The sequence below is a fragment of the Ranitomeya variabilis genome, chromosome 4, assembly GCF_051348905.1.
Source record: "Ranitomeya variabilis isolate aRanVar5 chromosome 4, aRanVar5.hap1, whole genome shotgun sequence".
Lineage (NCBI taxonomy): Eukaryota > Metazoa > Chordata > Amphibia > Anura > Dendrobatidae > Ranitomeya > Ranitomeya variabilis.
The window spans coordinates 667,092,532-667,118,993 of NC_135235.1; the positions used below are offsets into that span (position 1 = coordinate 667,092,532).

The 26,462-nt window shown below is 45.2% G+C and overlaps 1 protein-coding gene across 1 annotated transcript in view; it reads left to right on the plus strand.

The window, feature by feature from the left end:
- The window catches only part of LOC143766254 (uncharacterized), a 178,505-nt gene extending 152,713 nt beyond the window's left edge, over positions 1-25,792 (plus strand). The window contains exons 3-7 of the mRNA XM_077253782.1: positions 16,234-16,413; positions 16,496-16,619; positions 16,703-16,800; positions 16,999-17,089; positions 24,289-25,792. Of these exons, the coding sequence (XP_077109897.1) occupies positions 16,234-16,413; positions 16,496-16,619; positions 16,703-16,800; positions 16,999-17,089; positions 24,289-25,511 (1,716 nt within the window). The 3' untranslated portion in view covers positions 25,512-25,792. The remainder of the gene's footprint in view (positions 1-16,233; positions 16,414-16,495; positions 16,620-16,702; positions 16,801-16,998; positions 17,090-24,288) is intronic.
- Positions 25,793-26,462: the final 670 nt, after the last annotated feature.

The window sequence follows — 26,462 nt, forward strand, 5'->3', positions numbered from 1 at the left end:
ACACGGCTCCGCTCCGTACACCTTGTACACACACGGCTCCGCTCCATACACCTCGTACACACACGGCTCCGCTCTGTACACCTCGTACACACACGGCTCCGCTCCGTACACCTCGTACACACACAGCTCCGCTCCGTACACCTCTTACACACACGGTTCTGCTTCGTACACATGTGGCTCCGCTCTGTACACCTCATACACACGGTTCTGCGCCGTACACCTCGTACACACACGGTTCTGCGCCCTACACCTCTTAGACACACAGCTCTGCTCCGTACACCTCTTACACACGGCTCCGCTCCGTACACCTCGAACACACGCGGCTCCGCTCCGTACACCTCGTACACACACGGCTCCGCTCCGTACACCTCGTACACACACGGCTCCGCTCCGTACACCTCGTACACACACGGCTCCGCTCCGTACACCTCGTACACACACAGCTCCGCTCCGTAATAATAATAATAATAATCTTTATTTATATAGCGCCAACATATTCCGCAGCGCTTTACAGTTTAACAGTTTCAAACACAACAGTCATAGGTAACAATGTTAACAATACAGTAATAAAGCAAAATAAGACGACCCTGCTCGTGAGAGCTTACAATCTACAATGAGGTGGGGGAGATACAAAGTACAGGTGTGTATTTACAATTATGTATTTACAATGATGGTCCAGCCATCTTCAGGGGGTGGGGGGTAGATGGAGATAGTGAATGGGCTACACACACACACACACAAACATAAAATGACTGATTAAGGAACGTGATAGGCCGCTCTGAACAAATGAGTTTTGAGCGAGCGCCTAAAACTATGCAAGTTGTGGATGGTCCTAATATCTTGGGGTAGAGCATTCCAGAGGATTGGCACAGCACGGGAGAAGTCTTGGAGTCGGGAGTGGGAGGTACGGATTAGTGCAGAGGTTAGTCGAAAGTCGTTTGCAGAGCGCAGCGGTCGGCTAGGCCGATAGACAGAAATGAGGGAGGAGATGTAAGGGGGTGCCGCACTGTGGAGAGCTTTGTGGGTGAGAACAAGTACTTTGAATTGTATCCTGTAATGAATGGGCAGCCAGTGTAACGACTGGCGAAGAGCGGACACGTCCGAGTAACGATTAGCCAGATGGATGACCCTGGCTGCTGCATTAAGGATAGACTGGAGAGGGGAAAGTCGCGTGAGGGGGAGGCGAATTAATAGAGAGTTGCAGTAGTCCAGACGGGAGTGGATTAGGATGACAGTGAGAGTTTTTGTGGTCTCCATTGTGATAAAAAGGGCGGATTCTCGAGATGTTCTTTAGGTGTAAGCGGCATGAGCGGGCAAGAGATTGTATGTGGGAGGTGAAGGAGAGATCGGAGTCAAACATAACACCCAGACAGCGTGCCTGCTGCCTAGGCGTTATTACGGTGCCACCCACGGAGAGGGAAATGTCAGATTTAGGGAGGCTAGTAGAAGGCGGGAGCAGAAGAAGTTCAGTTTTGGAGAGGTTGAGTTTCAGATAGAGAGCGGACATGATGTTAGAGACTGCGGACAGACAGTCAGTGGCGTTCTGTAGTACAGCGGGGGTAAGGTCAGGGGCTGACGTGTATAGTTGTGTGTCATCAGCATAAAGATGGTACTGAAAGCCAAATCTGCTGATGGTCTGTCCAATTGGGGCCGTGTAGAGGGAGAAGAGAAGGGGGCCAAGGACTGAGCCCTGAGGTACCCCGACAGTGAGAGGAAGAGGAGATGAAGTGGAGCCGGAGAACAGAACACTGAAGGAGCGTTCAGAAAGATAGGAAGAGAACCAGGAGAGAGCAGTGTCCTTAATGCCTAGTGACTGGAGCCTAGAGAGTAGGAGAGGGTGGTCAACAGTGTCGAAAGCTGCAGAAAGATCGAGGAGAATGAGCAGAGAGTGGTCACCGTTACATTTTGCTGTCAGAAGGTCATTGGTCACCTTGATGAGTGCAGTTTCTGTCGAATGTAGGGGGCGGAACCCGGACTGTGAAGGGTCTAGGAGGGAATGAGTGGAGAGGTAACGGGTAAGGCGGGAGTAGACTAGGCGCTCCAGGAGTTTTGAGATGAAGGGGAGATTGGAGACCGGTCTGTAGTTGTTTGCGCATGATGGGTCAAGGGTGGGTTTTTTTAGTAATGGAGTAATGATAGAGTGTTTGAAGGAGGAGGGGAAAATGCCAGAGGAGAGTGAGAGATTAAAGATTGTAGTTAGGTGAGTTGTGACGACTGGAGAGAGAGACTGGAGGAGGTGTGAGGGAATGGGGTCGGGGGTGCATGTAGTTGGACGAGAAGAGGAGAGGAGCTTGGAGACTTCTTCTTCTGTGATGGGATCGAATGTGGACAGTGAGCCAGGGGAGATGCAGGGAGGAATGGGAGTCATTGCACTTGGTGTCTGGGAGCAGATTTCCTGACGGATATTGTCTATTTTCTCTATAAAGTGGGAGGCCAGGTCATCAGCACAAATGTCTGTGATAGGGGCTTGTGCTTTTGGCCTGAGGAGGGAGTGAAAGGTGTAAAAAAGTTTCTTGGGGTTGTTGGATAGTGATGAGATCAGAGTGGTGAAGTAGGTCTGTTTGGCGAGGTGAAGGGCAGAGTTATAGGTCCTTAACATAAATTTGAAGTAAATTACATATTCAATTGTGGAATAGCACAAAAGAAAACGAAGTGAAGAAGGAGGAAAAAATATTTAAAAAGTAATAAATTTATTGAAACAATGTGTTAAAAATTTATACAGAAAACGTTAACATGGGAAAAGACAAGGGATGGGAAGGGGGGTTTAAACCACCAGACTAGAGAGAACGGATCTGCACTGTACCATACAGGGTTAAAAAAGTGAACCCAATAGTAGTATGATGGTAGTTATGGTACAAAAGAAAAAAGGGGAGCGATCTAGGTACACCGAAAAAATATATTAGTATCCACAAAGAGCAAAAGAGTCCCCAAATACACACGAAATATCCTATTAATGGGTTAATATGTAGATGTAGGGTAAATGCATGTCTATCCAGGTATGCAAGACAAGAGAAAAACTGCTAATAAACCTGGAGAATATACCCACAATAAAATGCCAAGATGGAAAGGCTGCCAAAAGAAGGAAGGATTTGATGTGGGGGAGTAGATTACCTGTGGTGCAGAGCAAGTGCGATGGTACCTAGCGCTGATGGTAAAAGTGCAGATACGGTTCCCCTGCGCCCGACAAGCGCTGTTTCGCCGTAGCTTCTTCGATAGGGGCGAGGACAGGGTTTAGGAGGTATACGGGGCTTTTATAAAACATTAAATGGTGACGCTGAGTAGACCGGAAGTGTCCCAGGCAGCTTCAAACTGCGCGCGCGTCACAGGGCCGTCCCACCATACCAAAGGGACTTCCGAGCATGCGCACCGTGGCACACAGTGGAACGCACTGTGGTCACGTGATTAGCGCCTCTCGGAAGTCAGAGGGGGAGTACGGACCCCGCGCGTGCGCAGTACCGCTTCTGGATACACAAAGAAGGGGAAGGAGTGTCAGCAGGTCATCCCAGGCAGCTTCCCACTGCGCACGCGTCTAAGGGCCGTCCCACCATGCCAAGGGGACTTCCGAGCATGCGCACTGTGACACTCTGTGGAACACACTGCGGTCACGTGATTGGCGCCTCTCGGGAGTCAGAGGGGGAATACGGACCCTGCGCGTGCGCAGTACTGCTTGGGAATGAACAGGGGAATAGAGGGAGTGTCGGTAAGCTGGGCATGCGTACTTCAGCCGCAACGAGACGTAGGACACTATACGTCTGCCTGCGGTAAGCAACAAGGGAGTAATAAAAGGAAAAGAACATAAATAGGGGACATGTTAGATGACAAAGTGCAAAAAACCGGGGAAAAAAATACCAGAATTGCTCAAAAAGGGTAAGGGTGATAAGGGGACATAGACCGCAATGGATATTGTGGTAAATAGGAGGTGAAAAAAGTGGGACAGTGAAAATAAAAGCAGAGACCTGCTTAGATAAGTGCAATCGTAATGGATATTGGGGTAAATAGGGAGTGAGACAAGAGAGTGCTGATGGCAATATATATATTAAAAAGGGGGGGGGGAAACATGAGATACTGAGTGAAGGACGTGAGTGACATATATAAATATAATTAAACCAAAGTTTGTAAAAACCTTCCACAAGGAATGGAAGTAATAAACCATAAGAGGTGTGTCTAGGGATGAGTAGAAACAGTCCCAGGTTAAAGAATTATACTGGTGGCAGTGTGTGAGATAAGTATGAAGAAAGCAAGTGATGCTGACCACAGTGAGAAGGACCTAATATCCATATATACACATAAGGTTAAAAACACTTAGAGGGTACCATCCCTAGGGCCACATACAGGAATATGTGAATATTTGAAAGATAATATTGGGGATAGAGATAACACTTAGAGAGTACCTGCCCAGGGACCACACAATTTTAAAAAATAGGTGCATGTAAATGAACTATTTATAAGTCCGTGTGTAGAAATGTAATCCACCCGTTCTTTCCACAGTATCCTCTTTTGCAGGTCATCCAGACTCCTTCACGGAAAAGCATGGGAGGAGGTCCGTCCTTCGGAGCAAGGCATCCACCAAGATCCAGAACGACCAAAGGAAGAAGAGCCAGAAGGAACACTAACAGCCAAAAGCAGTGCCACACACATATGCAAGCCTAAGGTAAGAACATCACAGTTAATTATACATTCAATGTGAATTAAAACCCCCGGAAATGAGGTAAATAGAAAGGTTAAAAGACATGAACAAAAAGTGATTAAAAATACCTAAAAACCGGTCCCACATTATATAGGTATGCAGTTACAGAAATGAATTAAAGCCAAAGCTTTCGTTGAGGCCACGTGGGGTGATTGTACCAAGTCGATAAATCCATTGCTTTCCAATTGTGCTAAAGACTTGGCCAAATCACCGCCACGTGTCCCCAAATTGACCTGATCAATGGCCTTAAACAATAGTCCTTTAGGGTTACAGTCATGTCTGATTTTAAAGTGACGCGGTAGAGTCTTTAGAAGGGAGAGGTCCTGGATTGTTTTAGCCTTTTCTATGTCTATAACATGTTCACGTACCCGCACTTTAACCTCCCGAGTGGTCATGCCAATATATATTAGGCCACATGGGCATGTGGCATGGTATACAACACCTTGGGAGGAACATGTAAGATGTTTACGGATATCCAGGGTCCTAGATCCCTCAGTATTGGTGAAAGAAAACGCCTTTTTCATATTGAGGCACCCCTTGCAAATCCCACATGGGAAGAATCCCTGTTGAAATGGTTTTCGCCTGGATTCGGGAGTAGGGTCAATATGACTATGTACTAATAAGTCCCGTAGATTCCTACTTCTTCTTGCTACCATTGATGGACCAGGGGGAAGGATTTTTTGAAGGATTGGGTCAGTCATGAGGATATTCCAGTGTTTCTTAAAGAGTAGTTTAATGTCACTCCAGCGGTTGTTGTATGTTGTAATGAATCTTACCTGGTTTCCAGTTTCTTTTAACTTTTTTTGGGTGGAGTATAGTAGGCAGTCTCTGGAGGTGTTTTTGGCCCTTCTATAACCTTTCCGAATGTTTCTTTTACTGTACCCCCGCTGTAAAAACCTATCGGTGAGGTCCACTGCTTGTTTTTCGAAATCAGAATCCTCAGAGGAAATGCGTCTGGCTCTTAAAAACTGCCCTATCGGGATTCCTTTGATAATTGTGGGTAGATGGGAAGAGGTGGCATGTAGCAGGGAATTGGTTGCCGTAGGCTTTCTATAGAGGTCAGTACGTATAATACCATCAAACACTTTGATTTTTATATCCAAAAATTCCAAATCTCGTCCAGATTTATAAGTCAGGAAGATGTTACGGTTGTTATTGTTTAATTTTGACATTAAATTCTGAAGGTCCTGAGATGTTCCCTCCCAAATAAACCATACATCATCGATGTACCTCATCCACCCCTGGACCCACTGTATCTCAGGGATGGTGTCCCCTTGAAAGATTTCCCTTTCCCATGCCCCCCAAAAAAGATTGGCATATGAGGGGGCACAGGAGGCCCCCATAGCGGTGCCCTGGGTCTGTAAGTAGGTGTGTCCATGTTAACGTTTTCTGTATAAATTTTTAACACATTGTTTCAATAAATTTATTACTTTTTAAATATTTTTTCCTCCTTCTTCACTTCATTTTCTTTTATGCTATTCCACAATTGAATATGTAATTTATTGATTTTTGAAGTGACCTGCAGCCTTATGAAATAAGGACTATGGGAATAATAATATAAATTTGAAGTGTATGAATTCTTCTGGGGTGCGAGTTTTCCTCCATAAGCGTTCAGCACACCTAGAGCATCGCTGGAGAAATCGGGTTTGCGATGTGAGCCAGGGCTGTTTCACTCTGTGTTTGGAGGTTCTGAGGGTGAGGGGAGCTACTTGGTCTAGGGTGCTTCTAAGAGTGTCGTTGTAGTGATGTACCGCCAGATCAGGACAGGAAAAAGAGGAGATTGGGGACAGTGATGAGTGTAAGGAGTCTGAAAGTGTATGAGGGTTAATGGTATGTAGATTTCTGAATGTGTGGTAGGTAGGAGGGTGCTGGGGTGGGCGAGGAGTTGTGAGTGTGAAGGAGAGAATGTTGTGGTCAGAGAGGGGAAGTGGTGAGTTATCTAGGTAAGAGATTGAACAGAGTCGGGCAAAGACCAGGTCCAGGGTGTTACCGTCTTTGTGTGTTTCAGAGGTTGAGAGCTGTGAGAGGCCTAGGGAAGTGGTTAGTGATAGAAGCTGGGATGCAGATGTGGAAGTGGGGCTGTTAATGGGAATGTTGAAGTCTCCCAGGATAAGGGTTGGTAGTTCTGAGGACATGAAGTGCGGCAGCCAGGCTGAGAAGTGGTCCAGGAAGTGGGTGGGTGAGCCTGGGGGCCAGTATATGACAGCTACTCTGAGGGAGAGGGGACGGAAGAGCCTGATGGTGTGGACCTCAAAAGAAGGGAATGAAAGTGAAGGAACTGGGGGTATAACCTGGAACGTGCATTGGGGGGACAAGAGTATGCCGACTCCACCACCAGGTCTGTTAGTGGGTCTTGGGGAATGGGAGAATTGTAAGCACCATGGGAAATGGCAGCAGGGGAGACAGTGTCAGAGTCTTGGATCCAGGTTTCAGTGAGGGCCAACAGATTGAGAGAGTTGTTCAGAAAGTAGTTGTGCAGAAAAGGGAGCTTGTTACATACAGACCGTGGATTCCAAAGGGCACAATTGAAAGGGAGAAATGAGGGAGTGCAAGTAATATTAATAAGGTTAGTATGGTTTTGATATGAGGTAGGGTAGTGGTTGAGGTTGGGGGATAGGGGACCGGGGTTGGGAGATATGTCCCCCGAAATCAGTAGGAGTAACAAGATAAAAAGCAAGTAGTTTTTGGAAGTGTAAGAAGTTGTTTTGTGCAGTGTGTTTGGGTAAGATGGGCTGAGGTTTTTCAGGAAGGTGAGAAGTGCATGGGAGCTGTACATGGGAGATGGAAGCAGTGAGGAGCTGATGTGTATGAATCGTGGTGGAGGGGGGATTGGGCGGTGAATGTGGATTGTAAGGGAACAGCAGGATAGGAATAAAGCACATTGCTAGAAGGGAGAGCAGAGTGTGGGTTACCTGACTCCTGCCCTGACTAACTGCCATGGAATAACTGCTGTATCACGACGCTTATCTTCCGTGACGCTTTGCTTCTGGGACGCTTGCGTGCACCCCCCCACTAGCGTGCCCCCTTAATGATGGTTCTACATTTATAGTCCAGTGATGGGTCAGAAGAGATGGATTATGGGACCTGGGTGGGGATAATTTGGTAGCTGGGGCCAGCACACCAGGGGGTGGTTAAATGATCAAAGGCATTGTGGCTGGCAACATGCTATAACACCTTCACCTGATTGTATCTAGAGTAGCCACAGTATTGGATATACATCAAAGAGTGAGTACATCCTACAATACAACCAATGAATTATACCAAACATTACGCAGGCACATTAAAATAAGTTGATAGATGATACAGTGGCAGATGACAGACAGCAGACAGCAAGCAGAGGTGGGAAGCTATACCATTAGAGTCTATTGCAGCAGATGAGACATGAGACAGCAAGCAGAGGTGGGAAGCTATACCATTAGAGCTCTGCTCCGTACACCTCGTACACACACGGCTCCGCTCCGTACACCTCGTACACACACGGCTCTGCTCCGTACACCTCGTACACACACGGCTCCGCTCCGTACACCTCGTACACACACGGCTCTGCTCCGTACACCTCGTACACACACGGCTCTGCTACATCCACACTGTAAACCCCTCCTGACCCCACACATAAACTTCCCCTCATCCAGCACCATGACAACCAGCACAGCAGAGTCCTGCATACACTGAGGCCCCTGATCATGTGACCCCTAACTCCTCCCCTCCTGTGACCTCATCCCAGGTCCTGTGCGCACAGAACAGCCATATATGTGGTGTGCGGCTCCGCAGGTGGAGGTAGGTGCTGGAGGTTCCCCATTACAGGGCACAGGGGGCACTGTACACATTAGATAGTGGGGTGAGAACGGTATATCAGTGGATAGTTCTACTCCCATATGTAACGTCACGCACCGGAGTGCAGGCTGATGGTTAACCCTCCAGTATGCTGGGCATGGGTTGGAACCTCTGAGTGTCCCTGTTGCACGGTCGGTGGTGCCTGTGCCCAGGCTCGGACTGGCCCACAGGGTAACAGGGGAATCCCCCGGTGGGCCCCTGTGTAGATCCCACTGTATGGGCAGTACTTGGCATAATTCACTCTATACAGAAAAAAGCAGCATCTCATCCTTCATTAACCATGCTACCCAGTTTATTATTATATAGGGATATAGGTAAATTTGTGAATGAAGGTAGTATAATATTTGCATGCAGGTGAAAACCGGGCCCCCTGAAGTCAATGTTATTGGTGGGCCCTTGTCACCCCAGTCCGACACTGGCTGTGCCCGACACCTGGCAGTCAGGAGACATCGATGTGTGATGTGACCGACGTTCCCTATGGTGTTTGGTGCAGAAGGAGGCAGGAGAGATTAAGGAAGACGATGGCAGGCAAACTGTTCAAGCAGATGTAGTTTTACTTGAAAACCCACAAACACAACCAAGAATGGGGTTACAGCGACTGATGGTACAGAGCAGTCAAAGCCGGCTTCAGGTTCTCGTGGGCCCCGGGGAAAAGAGTCTCATTGGGTCCTTTAACCCCTTCATGACCCAGCCTATTTTGGCCTTAATGACCTTGCCGTTTTTTGCAATTCTGACCAGTGTCCCTTTATGATGTAATAACTCGGGAACGTTTCAACGGATCCTAGCGATTCTGAGATTGTTTTTTCGTGACATATTGGGCTTCATGTTAGTGGTAAATTTAGGTCGATAATTTCTGCGTTTATTTGTGAAAAAAATGGAAATTTGGCGAAAATTTTGAAAATTTTGCAATTTTCACATTTTGAATTTTTATTCTGTTAAACCAGAGAGTTATGTGACACAAAATAGTTAATAAATAACATTTCCCACATGTCTACTTTACATCAGCACAATTTTGGAAACAACATTTTTTTTTGCTAGGAAGTTATAAGGGTTAAAATTTGACCAGTGATTTCTCATTTTTACAACAAATTTACAAAACCATTTTTTTTAGGGACCACCTCACATTTGAAGTCAATTTGAGGGTTCTATATGGCTGAAAATACCCAAAAGTGACACCATTCTAAAAACTGCACCCCTCAAGGTGCTCAAAACCACATTCAAGAAGTTTATTAACCCTTCAGGTGTTTCACAGCAGCAGAAGCAACATGGAAGTAAAAAATGAACATTTAACTTTTTAGTCACAAAAATGACTAAATGACAAAAATTTAGCAACAATTTTTTTATTTTCCCAAGGGTAAAAGGAGAAACTGGACCACGAAAGTTGTTGTCCAATTTGTTCTGAGTACGCTGATACCTCATATGTGGGGGTAAACCACTGTTTGGGCACACGGCAGAACTCGGAAGGGAAGGAGCGCCATTTGACTTTTTGAATGAAAAATTGGCTCCAATCTTTAGCGGACACCATGTCGCGTTTGGAGAGCCCCCGTGTGCCAAAACATTGGAGCTCTCCCACAAGTGACCCCATTTTGGAAACTAGACGCCCCAAGGAACTTATCTAGATGCATAGTGAGCACTTTAAACCCCCAGGTGCTTCACAAATTGATCCGTAAAAATGAAAAAGTACTTTTTTTTCACAAAAAAATTATTTTAGCCTCAATTTTTTAATTTTCACATGGGCAACAGGATAAAATGGATCCTAAAATTTGTTGGGCAATTTCTCCTGAGTACACTGATACCTCACATGTGGGGGTAAACCACTGTTTGGGCACAAGGTAAGGCTCGGAAGGGAAGGAGCGCCATTTGACTTTTTGAATGAAAAATTATCTCCATCGTTAGCGGACACCATGTCGCGTTTGGAGAGCCCCTGTGTGCCTAAACATTGGAGCTTCCCCACAAGTGACCCCATTTTGGAAAGGAAACCCCCCAAGGATCTTATCTAGATGCATAGTGAGCACTTTGAACCCTCAGGTGCTTCACAAATTGATCCGTAAAAATGAAAAAGTACTTTTTTTTCACAAAAAAATTTTTTTAGCCTCAATTTTTTAATTTTCACATGGGCGACAGGATAAAATGGATCCTAAAATTTGTTGGGCAATTTCTCCTGAGTACGCCGATACCTCATATGTGGGGGTAAACCACTGTTTGGGCGCATGGCAAGGCTCGGAAGGGAAGGCGCGCCATTTGACTTTTTGAATGGAAAATTAGCTCCAATCGTTAGCGGACACCATGTCGCGTTTGGAGAGCCCCTGTGTGCCTAAACATTGGAGCTCCCCCACAAGTGACCCCATTTTGGAAACTAGACCCCCCAAGGAACTTATCTAGATGCATAGTGAGCACTTTAAACCAACAAGTGCTTCACAGAAGTTTATAACGCAGAGCCGTGAAAATAAAAAATAATTTTTCTTTCCTCAAAAATGATTTTTAGCCCAGAATTTTTTATTTTCTCAAGGGTAACAGGAGAAATTGGACCCCAAATGTTGTTGTCCAGTTTGTCCTGAGTACGATGATACCCCATATGTGGGGGTAAACCACTGTTTGGGTGCACGGCAGGGCTTGGAAGGGAAGGCACGCCATTTGGCTTTTTGAATGGAAAATTAGCTCCAATCATTAGCGGACACCATGTCGCGTTTGGAGAGCCCCTGTGTGCCTAAACATTGGAGCTTCCCCATAAGTGCCCCCATTTTGGAAACTAGAACTCCCAAAGAACTAATCTAGATGTGTGGTGAGCACTTTGAACCCCCAAGTGCTTCACAGAAGTTTATAACGCAGAGCCATGAAAATAAAAAAAAAAATTTCTTTTCTCAAAAAATTTTTTTTAGCCCTGAATTTTTTATTTTCCAAAGGGTAACAGGGGAAATTTGACCCCAATAGTTGTTGTCCAGTTTCTCCTGAGTACGCTGATTCCCCATATGTGGGGGTAAACCACTGTTTGGGCACACGTCGGGGTTCGGAAGGGAAGTAGTGACGTTTTGAAATGCAGACTTTGATGGAATGCTCTGCGGGCGTCACGTTGCGTTTGCAGAGCCCCTGATGTGCCTAAACAGTAGAAACCCCCCACAAATGACCCCATTTTGGAAACTAGACCCCCAAGGAACTTATCTAGATGTGTGGTGAGCACTTTGAACCCCTAAGTGCTTCACAGAAGTTTATAACGCAGAGCCGTGAAAATAATAAATACGTTTTCTTTCCTCAAAAAAATTTTTTTTAGTCCTGATTTTTTTATTTTCCCAAGGGTAACAGGAGAAATTTGACCCCAAGAGTTGTTGTCCAGTTTCTCCTGAGTACGCTGATACCCCATATGTGGGGGTAAACCACTGTTTGGGCACACGTCGGGGTTCGGAACGGAAGTAGTGACGTTTTGAAATGCAGACTTTGATGGAATGCTCTGCGGGCGTCACGTTGCATTTGCAGAGCCCCTGATGTGCCTAAACAGTAGAAACCCCCCACAAGTGACCCCATTTTGGAAACTAAACCCCCAAGGGAACTTATCTAGATGTGTGGTGAGCACTTTGAACCCCCAAGTGCTTCACAGAAGTTTATAACACAGAGCCGTGAAAATAATTTTTCTTTCCTCAAAAATAATTTTTTAGCCCGCAATTTTTTATTTTCCCAAGGGTTACAGGAGAAATTGGACTCCAAAAGTTGTTGATGAGTTTCTCCTGAGTACGCTGGTACCCCATATGTGGGGGTAAACCACTGTTTGGGCACACGTCGGGGCTCGGAAGGGAGAGAGCACCATTTTACTTTTTCAACGCAAGATTGGCTGGAATCAATGGTGGCGCCGTGTCGCGTTTGGAGACCCCCTGATGTGCCTAAAAAGTGGAAACCCCTCAATTCTAACTCCAACACTAACCCCAACACACCCCTAACTCTAATCCCAACCCTAACCACAACCCTAACCCCAACACACCCCTAACCCTAGTCTTACCCCTAATTCCAACCCTAACCCTAAGGCTATGTGCTCACATTGCGGATTTGTGTGGATTTTTCCGCAGTTTTTGAAAAATCTGCAGGTAAAACGCACTGCGCTTTACCTGCTGATTTACCTCGGATTTCCAGTGTTTTTTGTGTGGATTTCACCTGCGGATTCCTATTATGGAGCAGGTGTAAAACGCTGCGGAATTGCACAAAGAATTGACATGCTGCGGAAAATACAACGCAGCGTTTCCGCGCTGTATTTTCCGCACCATGGGCACAGCGGATTTGGTTTTCCATAGGTTTACGTGGTACTGTAAACGTGATGGAAAACTGATACGAATCCGCAGCGACCAATCCGCTGCGGATCCGCAGCCAAATCCGCACCGTGTGCACATAGCCTAATTCTAACCCTAATTCCAACCCTAATTCTAACCCTAATTCTAACCCTAAGTGCAACCCTAGCCCTAAGTGCAACCCTAGCCCTAAGTGCAACCCTAGCCCTAAGTGCATCCCTAGCCCTAAGTGCATCCCTAGCCCTAAGTGCAACCCTAGCCCTAAGTGCAACCCTAAGTGCAACCCTAGCCCTAAGTGCAACCCTAAGTGCAACCCTAAGTGCAACCCTAAGTGCCACCCTAGCCCTAAGTGCAACCCTAAGTGCAACCCTAGCCCTAAGTGCAACCCTAAGTGCAACCCTAAGTGCAACCCTAAGTGCAACCCTAGCCCTAAGTGCAACCCTAAGTGCAACCCTAAGTGCAACCCTAGCCCTAAGTGCAACCCTAAGTGCAACCCTAAGTGCAACCCTAAGTGCAACCCTAGCCCTAAGTGCAACCCTAAGTGCAACCCTAAGTGCAACCCTAAGTGCAACCCTAGCCCTAAGTGCAACCCTAAGTGCAACCCTAAGTGCAACCCTAGCCCTAAGTGCAACCCTAAGTGCAACCCTAAGTGCAACTCTAAGTGCAACCCTAAGTGCAACCCTAAGTGCAACCCTAGCCCTAAGTGCAACCCTAAGTGCAACCCTAAGTGCAACCCTAGCCCTAAGTGCAACCCTAAGTGCAACCCTAAGTGCAACCCTAGCCCTAAGTGCAACCCTAAGTGCAACCCTAATTGCAACCCTAGCCCTAAGTGCAACCCTAAGTGCAACCCTAAGTGCAACCCTAGCCCTAAGTGCAACCCTAAGTGCAACCCTACCCCTAAGCCTACCCCTAACCCTAATGGAAAAACAATAAAAATAATTATATTTTCTATATTTTATTATGGGGGTGATAAAGGGGGGGATTTATTTACTATTTTTTTTATTTTGATCGCTGTGATAGAACTTATCACAGCGACCAAAATGTGCAGGAACGAATCTGCCGGCTGGCAGATTCGGCGGGCGCACTGCGCATGCGCCCGCCATTTTCCAAGATGGCGGCGCCCATGAAGAAGACGGCGGACACCGGGAGGGACATCGGAGCTAGGTAAGTATGGGGGGGTGGGATTGGAACACGGGGGGGGGGGGATCGGAGGACCTGGGGAGCGGACAGGAGGACCGGGGGAGCCGACAGGAGGGAGGAGGGGAGCGGAACGGAGATCGGGGCAAAAAGGACGACTGGGGAGGTGATCGGTGGGGTGGGGTGGGGGCAGATCGGGGTCTCCAGCCATGGCAGATGCTATTGCAGCATCGGCCATGGCTGGATTGTAATATTTCACCATTTTCATAGGTGAAATATTACAAATCGCTCTGATTGGCAGTTTCACTTTCAACAGCCAATCAGAGCGATCGTAGCCACGGGGGGGTGAAGCCACCCCCCCTGGGCTGAAGTACCACTCCCCCTGTCCCTGCAGATCGGATAAAATGGGAGTTAACCCCTTCACCCGATCTGCAGGGACGCGATCATTCTGTGACACAGCATATGCGTCACAGGTCGGATTGGCACCGACTTTCATGACGCATACGCTGTGTCACAGGTCGGGAAGGGGTTAACACATACCATGATTCATGATGCACAGATACAGCAGAGAAGTATAGGTATGGTACAGTGCCAAAGATTTCACTTCGTACATGAGTGATATCTATTGTATACTGTACAATAGGTCAGAAACCGACAGTATAGTCCTCCATACAGAATAATGATCCCCATATAATGCTCCATACAGTATAATGAGCCCCATATATTGCTCCATACAGAATAATGAGCCCCGTATGATAATGCAGTATGTGATGGGCTCCATATATGATGCTCCAGTGTATATTGAGCCCCATATATAATGGGCCCCATATATGATGTTCCAGTGTATGATGGGCCCATATAATGCTCCATATATAATGCTCCCCATATATGATGCTGTAGTGTATAATGGGCCCCGTATATGATGCTCCAGTGTATGATGGTTCCCTTACATTGCTCCAAACATAAAAAAAAAATTAAATACCTCTCCTCGCCCCCACTGCTCTGCCCCGGACTCCTCAGCGTCAGCGTCTTCCAGCTCTCTGCACTGTGACTGATCAGGCAGAGGGCGCACACTTGTTACGTCACCTCACCCTCTGACCTGAACGTCACAGACAGAAGTTGCAGAAGACGGTGCAGTGGTGGAACAAGGAGAGGTAAGTATTACAAGTACTGGGGTCCAGAGTAAGCGGCAAGGGGCCCATTCGTGGGCATAGGCATGGGCCCCCATAGCGTGTCGGTGTCCACGATGGCAAGTGGGCCCCCCACCTGCTCTGGGCCCCAGCACTTGCCCTGGTGCTGACGCCGGCCCTGCGAGCAGGCATGTGCAGATGACAAAGTACCTTAGACAGGTGTCTAGCAACAGATACAGGGAAATTGTCAAATGAGAGGTGTGGTATTCAGCAAGTGTGAACAGAGCATATCCTTTTCTCCAAACTGACACAATAGAATCTTCTTTCTATGCCACAGATTTGGTGTTCCCCTGCTTCACTGCTCCCTCTGACCTTCAATATTGTGTAGGATTCCTGTGCACCTTGGGGGACCGCTCACCAGGCCATTACTCCTGCGACCACAGCGTACAATTCGGGTGGGATAAGGTGCTGTGCAGACCAGGGCATTCCATCTGCCTGAAGGGTTCTAGTCTTCCAGATATGCTACAGCTTTTCCTCCAGTCAGTCCATCACTATCCGGCCCGCTGGTAGGAGAAGAATAAGGATCCTCATATATTTCTCTGGCATTTCTCCTTCTGTCCTCCCAAGATGTTGCTTGCAATTCTGCAACTCTAACACTCTGTCGGATAAAGTCTGAATCTAACTTTTGTACACTAAGGGACTTCATCCACTAAACTTCTTGCCTAGCAACTATTCAAATGAGAGATTTTATCTGCTACTGTACTAACCGTGCAACAGCAAATCATAAATAGACATATTAAGAATAACTTACACAGAGCTTACCTAGTAATACAACTCTGGGGTATTACATATACTGTACAATAATGCTCGGCTGTGCTCCTGTGTTTCCTACAGGTTCCTACTATATCAGACCCTCTCCGTGGAGATCTTCTATATAAGAGAATTTTACTGATTTGGCTCATCAAGAATGAAAAGGGGCAGGAACAAGATGGCGGAGAGGATATTACACCTCACCCTAGAGATCCTCTTCCGGCTTACTGGAGAGGTGAGAGATTCTGATGACGTCACATTACATAATTCTTATCTATGGGAATAACAGATGGACAGAACTAGAGAGGTGAGGACTCTGGAAATGTCTGTAGTGAGATTTATTAATGTGTCTCTCCATAACCAGGATTACACAGTAGTGAAGAAGACCTCTAGTGAGCGCTGTCAGGACCCTGTGTCTGAGGGATGGGGAAGACCCCTCAGCCCAATCATGGGGCCTCCACCTCACCCCCTGATACATGAGGACATCAATGACCAAAAGATCCTAGAACTCACCTACAAGATGATTGAGCTGCTGACTGGAGAGGTGACACTGCTGGGAATGCTGGGACATTATACAGTAACGCTATGAAGGGATCGGGGGATGACAGTATCATTGTATGTGTCAGGTTCCTATAAGGTGTCAGGATGTCGCTGTCTATTTCTCCATGGAGGAGTGGGAGTATTTAGAAGAACACAAAGATCTGTACAAGGACGTTATGATGGAGGTTCCCCAGCCCCTCGCATCACCAGGTAATAGACAGGACTAAATACACACGGCCTATAATTATCTGTATGTAAAGAATGAATTCAGTCCCTGTATGTGTTTCCTCCAGTTCTATCCAGTAAGAGGACAACACCAGAGAGAGGTCACCGTCCTCTTCTTCCTCAGGACTATGAAGAAGAAAATCCCGATGTTCCTCAGGATCATCAGGTAGATGGAGAGAAGGTGTCATGAGATCTCCCCCATGATGTGTAGACGGTTGTGAAGGTCTTGTGTTCAGTCTTGTTTTATCCACCAGTATTATATGTTTTATACTTGTGTAATGAGAACGGTGGAGATGGCAGGATTAGAGCTGATCATAAATGTGACTTCTCCATCTGTCTGTGACTTTTACAATATTTGTTTCAGGGTGAAGATCTGACCCATATAAATACTACAGAGACAGATGTGAGGAGTGATGAGCGGTGTAAAGAGGAGATTCCTACAGATAACGGCCCAGGTGAGTAGTAACCACTAAATACAGACAAGTCACAGGTTGTTCTCAGTCACCGGCTGTGGCTGCATTATTGGTGATGTAGTCGTATCACAATCATGTGGTCTCTAATCTGCAATTCAACCACTACGTTCTCCTTTACCTGAAACTTCCCCCATTACTTTTGGGCATAGGACGCCTTTCTGTTGGAATGAGATCTGTACTGCTCAAAGTTTACAGTCGGGAGGATCTCCCTACCCCCTGGAATTAGAAGATGTTGACCCTTAGCTTCCCAGATTTCTAAATTGAAAATCCAATTGACAGCGTGCGTACAATGTGCTGACAACTTAGAAGATTATTTGAAGAAAAATATCTCTATGGTAGACTAACAAAAAACAGAGGGTGTTGCTGTTGCCTTCTAGAATCTTGCAGTGTTGGTGGGAAGTCTCCCAACCATCATATAGCTACAAATTTCCTACCAAGAAATAGGGTTCGCGTAAAAAGGTTTTTGTATAATGATGCCGTCTGTTCCCATTAAGTCAACTGAAATATGAGATGAGAAGGAGAATACAGGTCAGCTGACATAGTGTGGAGTGGATACTGAGGATGATAGAAGGGAGAACATGGCTAATCAAAGTGAGAAAATATCAGGGTATTAGGTGACTAGTCTGCGTCAGGTGCAGACATCACAGGCATTCAGAGGACGGTACCCATTCAAAGCCATCTTAGTGGGGTGAAACAGAATGTGTATATGATATTCAGAAGGAGACACGAAAAGAAAGAAAAGATTATAAAATATCCCCCCAATCCTCAGCCTTTATGGGAGAAATCAATGATTTCCATTGAGCATCCACTAACAGCAAGGACTAGCGATCACCTAGTGAATGTACATTGTAAGGAGACCAAAAAGGAAAAGACAGTAGAGTCTAAGAAAGGGGAAATATGAGTTCTGCATCCCTGAGAACACATCAGAAAAGTAAACCTCTCATTTCACCTGTCTCCAGACTCAGCGTGCTAATTTATACATAAGCCGTAGATTAGGAAAAGTGGGAATAGTGGACACATGACACTTTCCCCCCAGTTCTACAGTAACAGTACATCTCTCTTATCCCTCTGTAACAGTATCCCCCAAAATAAATTACAATACAGTAGTGATGTTCCCCTATGTGTCCCCCATACATATGCTTCTGCTTATGTCTCCTTTGTGTCCAAATATAGTAGAATTGCCTCCACCATGGCAGCCAAACAGTGATATTATCCAAATATTATGCTCTCATACTGGTATAATGTCCCTCAAAAAAGTAGTAATACTCCCTTTTGAGGTCCAATACCTTACAAACCCGTGTTGCCCTCATACATTGTCATCCTACGTGATCACTTTACATTAATAGCATCCCTCTATGTGGCCGTCATACATTAATAATATCCCGCTATCTGCCCCCCATACATTAATAGCATCTCCCCATGTGGCACCTATACATTATTAATGTCCACCATTTAGTAGTAACTTGCTCCTATACAACCGCCATTTATTAATAATGTCCTACGTGGTCCCCATCTAGCTCCTCTCTTATTTTCCCTACCCCCAGTTTTGGCGCCATGCCGCGCACTTACTTTACAGACACAGCCCTATCAAGAGTCCTGCAGCTGCAAAGCACGCCGGCATCACGTCGCAGGTTGCTCAATGCAGTGACTTAATTGCTATGCATGCGACGTAACGTTGGAGTGCTCCGGAGGACTCTGATAGGGATGCACCTGTAGAGTAAGTGTGGGGCAATAGTGTCTCTCCTACAGTTGACAATAATCCTGGCCCACGACAGGTCCTCCTCCTCCACCACACTCCTGGTTGCGGTTGCGCCCTCTGTTCGCAATCGTTCTGCCCATGGTTAGAAGATGTGAAAGTTCAGCAACAAATCTTCATATGTTCAAGGAGAATTTTTAAAACCTTTCTTGGGGAGGGGAAAGATCACTTTTGTAGACCTATATGTTAGAAAAGTGCGTCACTCAAAGTATCCAAAACCACATTCAGAAAGTTTATTATCCCTTCCGATGTTTCACATGAAGTAACACAAAGTGGGATGCCGAAATGAAAATTTCTGTTTTACCATAAAATATTGATGTAGACCTTTTTTTATTATTCCTGAATTTGGCAATCCCTATAAATGGTCATACACTACAGTTGGGGCAGATGTCAGGGTTTAGAACTCAATAGCCATTCGGCTATTGAAACAGATTGTTCTGGAATAGTTTGCAGGCGTCTTTTACAGACCCCTATAAGATTGCAGAAAACCCCATAATTTGTCAAATTTTCCTTCTAATTAAACCTTCCCTGGTGTAAAGTAAGGTGGTCTATATCACTAATTGTAATGCACTAGGGGGTAACGTTTCTTTTTGTGGAGTGTGATGTGCCAGGCCTGGCATGTCAGAGGGAGGAGACTTATAAGCAATGCATGCTCCTCCTTGAAATAAAATATGCAAATTGTCTCTTTAGAGAGAGAGAGAGAATTTGAACCATAGTCCCACTTATTGGAAGTGGCGATCCTAAAATTGAGATTCTAGTTTGGCTTTTATCCCAAGGCTGGTCATAAGATCGATATTGAATTTTGGGATTGCTACATCCAAATTATGTGCTAATGTCTCAATTTTTTCTTATTATCCAGAGCAGTATTGCAATTCATATTTCATATATTCCATGTCGACATCCTTTAGCACGATAGAGTGCAACTTTTTTAGTATATTGTATATAGAGGTGGCTGTTTCTAGTATGCACCTATTCTGATTAGCTTGGAAATGCCAGTCAGTCTTTTGTTATTTGGCTGTGTGGGAGTCGTCTGACTGGTATCCAAGGGGTAACTTTTCTCCTTGCGGAGAGTGACATGTTAAGCATGCCAAGATGAGGAGACTTAAAGCCGCAATGTTCCTCTGGGAAATATGCAAATTGTCTCTTCAGAGAGGAAGAGAACTAGAACTCTAGTGCCACCTATTGGAAGTAGCAATCCTAAAAGTCAATGTTGTCGGGATGTAATACACAATGAGTATAGTTTGGTCTGGTGTGTTATGGGAGGGGGATGGGTGGTGTTTTTTGCTTTCATTTATAAATATAATCAATAAAATTTGAGTTAGATATGGATATATGGAAAGTTGTTGATACAATTAAATGCATAACAGTAATGCAAAGGCTTAATCTATAATTACGAACAAGTTATTATTCAAGGGTATATTTGTCTCAAAAATAAAATGTTTTGATTAAAAAAATTAAAAGTCATTGTTGACCCTTTAACGAGCCTTGTCACATGACTTAGGATAAAAGCCAAATCCAGAATCTCTATACTGTGTTCCAAATTATTATGCAAATAATATTTCCTCATATTTTCTCTAAATTACCTATCTGAATTGCAGTCACTGTTATTTTCCAGTCATCTACTATTCTAGTATAATTGCAATGTGTTGGAACAAACTGCCTATGAAAACAGTACCTTTTAAAAAAAAAAATAAACTCTCAAAATGCATGTTCCAAATTATTATGCACAGCAGAGTTTTCAACCTTTTTTTTTAATTATTTTGAACAAAAAAATAGTCAATTGTGAAGTTATAAGCATTATCAGCTTATTACAAAATGAAATCAAACAGTTTTCAAGTGAAAACTTTATTCTAGGTGATGTTACATTTGCACATAGGACCCCTTGTTCGAAAGAAGCTTCTGAACTCTCTCGTCCATTGAATTTGTCAGTTTTTGGATGGTTTCTGCTTCAGTTGTTTTGCATGTGGACAGAATACCCTCCCAGAGCTGTTGCTTAGATGTGAACTGCCTCCCGCTATCATAGACACTCCTTTTGATGATGCTCCAGAGGTTCTCAATGGGGTTGAGGTCAGGGGAAGATGGTGGCCACACCATAAGTTTGTCCTCTTCTATGCCCATAGCAGCCAGAGATGCAGATGTGTTTTTTGCAGCATGAGACGGTGCATTATCATGCATGAAAATGATCTTGCTGCGGAAACCATGGCAGGAAGTGTTGTTTTATGGAGTTCATCTTTACCCCTTCAGGGATCATAAAGGGGCCGACAATCTCTTCCCATGATTCCAGCCCAAAACATTACTCCACCTCCTCCTTGTTGGCGCCTTAGCCGTGTTTTCATGGGGTGTCCATCAACCAGCCATCCTCCACTCCATCCATCTGGACCATCGAGCGTTGCACGGCACTCATCGGTGAACAAAACAGTTTGGAAGTCAGTCTTCATGTATCGTTTGGCGCACTGGAGCCGTTTCTGATTGTGTGCAGTGGATAGAGATGGTCGACAGGATGGCTTACGCTCAGCTGCAAACCTCTGAAGGACCCTGCATCTTGTTGTTCTGGGGATGTTGGAGGCACAAGCAGCTTCAAAAACTTCTCTGCTGCTATGACAAGGCATTTTTCCAGCTGCGATTTTAACCTTACGCAATTGCCTGTTGGAAAGAGTCCTCAATTTTTCCTTAGAATCAGCTGTGGTGTAATCCTCAAAATCTCAAATGAACATATATAAAGGATTAAAATATAACTTTTACTGGATCAAGATAAAATACTAATACATAAGATAAGGTGCACAAATCAAACAGGCAAACAAACAAGACGTGGGTGGCGCTCTAGATCTAATGCTCGAGTAGCACCTCTAGGTTACAGCATACCATCCACAAAAGTACTACTATTATTTCCAGGTATATATAAGTTCACAGTCAGAACAACAACCTAGCATGTGTTGTGTACTTATAAACGCAAGTATGTACTCCCAAACCTTCTTAGACCTCTGTAGGGTTATTAACCCCAGAGTAACTTATAGGGCCCCTATTATGGGAACCTCAGAGATGGGATTTACACAGTGGATACTTTCCTGCAATATCAAACGGCATCTAGCCCACAGAATTTATATACTGCATAGCGTCATTACGTATCCATTAATAAGACTGGAACAAAAACAAAGAACGGTCTCACCCGGAGCTGTCTCAATCAATTTCTTTCAGCTCTGCTCATGGCCGTGGACCTCTTCCCCTCCTTTCCCGACGCGTTTCAATAATTCTCATCAGGGGATGAGACGCTAGGTATGAGATGACCCCAACGCTATCTTTTGGTTTGGGAGTACATACTTGCGTTTATAAGTACACAACACATGCTAGGTTGTTGTTCTGACTGTGAACTTATATATACCTGGAAATAGTAGTAGTACTTTTGTGGTTGGTATGCTGTAACCTAGAGGTGCTACTCGAGCATTAGATCTAGAGCGCCACCCACGTCTTGTTTGTTTGTCTGTTTGATTTGTGCACCTTATCTTATGTATTAGTATTTTATCTTGATCCAGTAAAAGTTATATTTTAATCCTTCATATATGTTCATTCAACTTTTCCTTCTTGATTGTGTGATGATCACGATGAAGTGTCTTGGCAATGTTGATTGTAGTCATGTCTTGACCTAAATACTCCACAATTTGTTGCTTCTCAGCAGCCGACACATCCTTTTTCTTTCCCATTTTGGCAAAAAATGTAGGCTGCTTAATAATGTGGAACAGCCTTCTTAAGTAGTTTTGCCTTTATTTGGACACACCTGCCAAACTAATTTGCACAGGTATCTGCAATTGCTTTCAGTGATATAAAGAGCCCTGACACACATCACCATCAATGAGTTTAAATGACAAACAAAAAAATTCTAACCTTATCACTCCTAAACTCTTTGCGCATAATAATTTGGAACACAGTGTATACAGACACTGTGTTTTGGGGGTACTGGCCCTCGTCAGTACAAAGTGTGAGATCTGGTTTAGCTGCGTGAGAGGCATCTGACCAGTATCTTAGAGGTAACATTTCTCCTTGCAGCACTAGAGTTCTAGTTCCCTTCCTCTCTGAAGAGATAATTTGCATATTTCCCAGAGGAGCATTGCAGCTTTAAGTCTCCTCATCTTGGCATGCTTAACATGTCACTCTCCGCAAGGAGGAACCTTACCCCTTGGATATCGGTCAGTCTCTCACACGGCTAAACCAGATTGAGATCTCACACTTTGCACTGATGAGGGGCAGTACCCTGAAACAGTGTCTGCAAATTGAGATTCTTGTTTTGGCTTTTATCCTAAGTCATGTGACAAAGGTCAACATAGACTTTTAGGATTGCTACTACCTATAAGCGGCACTAGAGTTCTAGTTCTTTTCCTCTCTGAAGAGACAATTTGCTACATACCGTATTTTCCACTTTGTAAGACGCACTTTTTTTCCCCAAAATTTTTGGGGAAAATGGGGGGTGCGTCTTACAATGCGGACATACCTTATCGGTGCTGCCACTGCGGGTGTCCGATGCATGCCGCCACACTATCCCCGATGCTGCCGTGTGCTGCTGCCGCCGCGCTGTGTCCCCTGTGCTGCTGCTGCCATGCTGTGTCACATGTGCTTGCTGCCGTTCTCTGTCCCGTGCTGCCTGGGGGGGCTCTGCTGTTCCATCCATGCCTTCCTGTGCAGTGGATTCTTTCCAGGAAAATGGCCGCCAGGAGGTCTCGGGAGATGAGATCTCAGTGCTGAAATCTCATCTCCCAAGATCTTGTTGCCGAGATCTTCATCTGCGCATGCGCCCCCTCCCGTCGGCCATTTTCCCGGAAGGAATCCACCGCACAGGAAGGCATGGATGGAACTGCAGAGCTCCCCCATGCAGCACGGGACAGAGAGGGCAGCGGCAGCACCCGGCAGCATTGGACAGACCATGGCGTCAAGCATCGGGGACACAGCACGGCAGCATCACCCGGTAAAAGAGCGTGGCAGCAAGCAACAGGGATACAGCGCGGCAGCAGCACCCAGTAAAAGAGTGTGGCAGCAAGCATCAGGGACACAGCATGGTGGCAGCACCCGGCAGCAAGGGGCAGAGTGCGATGGCAAGCATCAGGGACACAGCATGGCGGCAGCACACGGCAGCATGGGACAGAGTGCGACGGCAACACCCACCTTCTGCAGCAGCAACGCTGAGACCCCACTTCACCACAGCCACCACCCCGGTAAGCAATAAGATGCATGGATTATAAGCAGCACCACCATTTTATTAAAGAATGTTTTTTTCCTATTTTTCTCCCCAAAATTTGGGGTGCGTCTTATAATCCGGAGCGTCTTATAAAGCGAAAAATGCGGTAATTTGCAATTTCCATGGTCTTTTTTATTTAGAGAAATGTAAAAATAATTTTTAAGAATGTTTTCCAAAAAATAATAGTTTTATTCTTGCCAGATGACTGTAACAGGAGATCAGAGGGACATCTGACATTTTCAGTTTTTAAATCGGAGGAACCTGATATCACACAGGATACAATTGAAGTGAATGCCATTACTCCAGATATACCATCATCCCTTCACAGCAAAGGTCTATCATCTAATCCTGCTGAACAGATCATATCTTCAGATTCATCACAGACTATTAAGAAAAATAAAAGCCACAAAAGACACATTAAAAATCAAAGTGTTCTTACAGCAGAGAAGCCATTTACATGTTCAGAAAACGGACAAGCTTTTTCCCTGAAAACTTCTTTTGTTACAGATCAAATAATTCACACGGAAAAAACATATTCATGTTCAGAATGTGTAAAATGTTTTGTAGATAGATCAAATCTTTTTTCCCATCAGAGAATTCACACATGTGAGAAGAATTTTCCATGTTTAGATTGTGGGAAATGTTTTAATCAGAAAAAAAAGCTTATTAGACATATAAGAACTCACACAGGGGTCAAGCCATTTTCTTGTTCAGAATGTGGGAAATGTTTTCCAGAGAAATCAAAACTTGTTCGACATCAGAGAATTCACACAGGTGAGAAGCCATATTCATGTTCAGAATGTGGGAAATGTTTTGTAGGGAAATCAAAACTTGTTCGACATCAGAGAATTCACACAGGTGAGAAGCCATATTCATGTTCAGAATGTGGGAAATGTTTTACTAACAAATCATATCTTCCTATACATCAAAGAACTCACACAGGGGAGAAGCCATTTTCCTGTTCAGAATGTGGGAAATGTTTTACAGCTAGATCAGATTTTGTGAGACACCAGAAAACTCACACAGGAAAGAAGCCATTTTCATGTTCAGAATGTGAGATATGTTTTACCACCAAATCATATCTTCTTATACATCAAAGAACTCACACGGGGGAGAAGCCATTTTTCTGTGCAGAATGTGGAAAAGGTTTTACAGTGAAATCAGATTTTGTGAATCATAGGCGAATTCACACAGGGGTGAAGCCATTTTCATGTTCAGAATGTGGGAAATGTTTTACAGCTAGATCAGATTTTGTGAGACACAAGAGAATTCACACAGGGAAGAAGCCATTTTCATGTTCAGAATGTGGGAAATGTTTTACCAACAAATCATATTTTCTTGTACATCAAAGAATCCACACAGGGGAAACGCCATTTTCTGTGCGGAATGTGGAAAATATTTTAGAGCGAAATCAGATTTTGTGAACCATGCGAGAATTCACACAGGGGAGAAGCCATATTCATGTTCAGAATGTGGGAAATGTTTTACTTTAACATCACGTTATCTTCAACATCAAAGAACTCATGGAAAAAGACTTTGCATATCTGGGAAATGAGAATTTTTTTTTAATTGAAACTCATACTTTGATGACAAATAAAACACGCACAGACAGAAGCTATATATTGCATTTTTAAATTGTACGAGAAAACATATAACAGAGAAAATCAGCGTAAAGTCAAATAAATAATCAAAAAAGTGAAAGCTTAAAGGGGTTGTCCACTACTTTCAATTAACCCCCCAATGTATCCCCCCGGGGCCCCTGATGAATTGTGCAAATACCTTTTGTTGCCGTTTTTGCCTGTGAGCGGCGCTGTAGCGGCGGCTGAGTCCGGGTCACGTGACCCCCAGGCTGCAGCCGCCGCTTATTTCCGCCGACGTCACGTCAATTTCCAGGCTCTGGAAATTGACGTGACGTCAGCAGCAGGTGTGTCCCAGCCGCACAGTCAGAGCAGTCACTCATCAAGAGTGACTGGGCTGTGGGCGGGGCTGGTGGCTGCCTGCGGGGCTGTGCTGGGGGCGGGCGGGGCTAGGCAGGGATGATGAAGGTGCTGGCGCTGGGGTCTGTATGTTCGTGCCGGCGCCGGTGCTCTGCGTGCCAGCGCCGGTATATGGGTACAGCGCCGGGGCTCTGCGCCGGTATGTGCTGGGTCTGCTGCGGGGGGGTGGGGTGGTCTTTGGTGTGTGTGTGTCTCTGTGTGCAGGCATTGTCCGATGGGACTACAAGTCCCATCGGGCTCTGCCTGCTACAGTGACAGTCAGTGACACATTAGCCAATGATGGGACAGTAGTAGTCCCATCATCCAGCTAATGTGTTGAATGTAAAAAAAAACAAAACAAAAAAACCCCACACATATACAGTACATACACACATACAG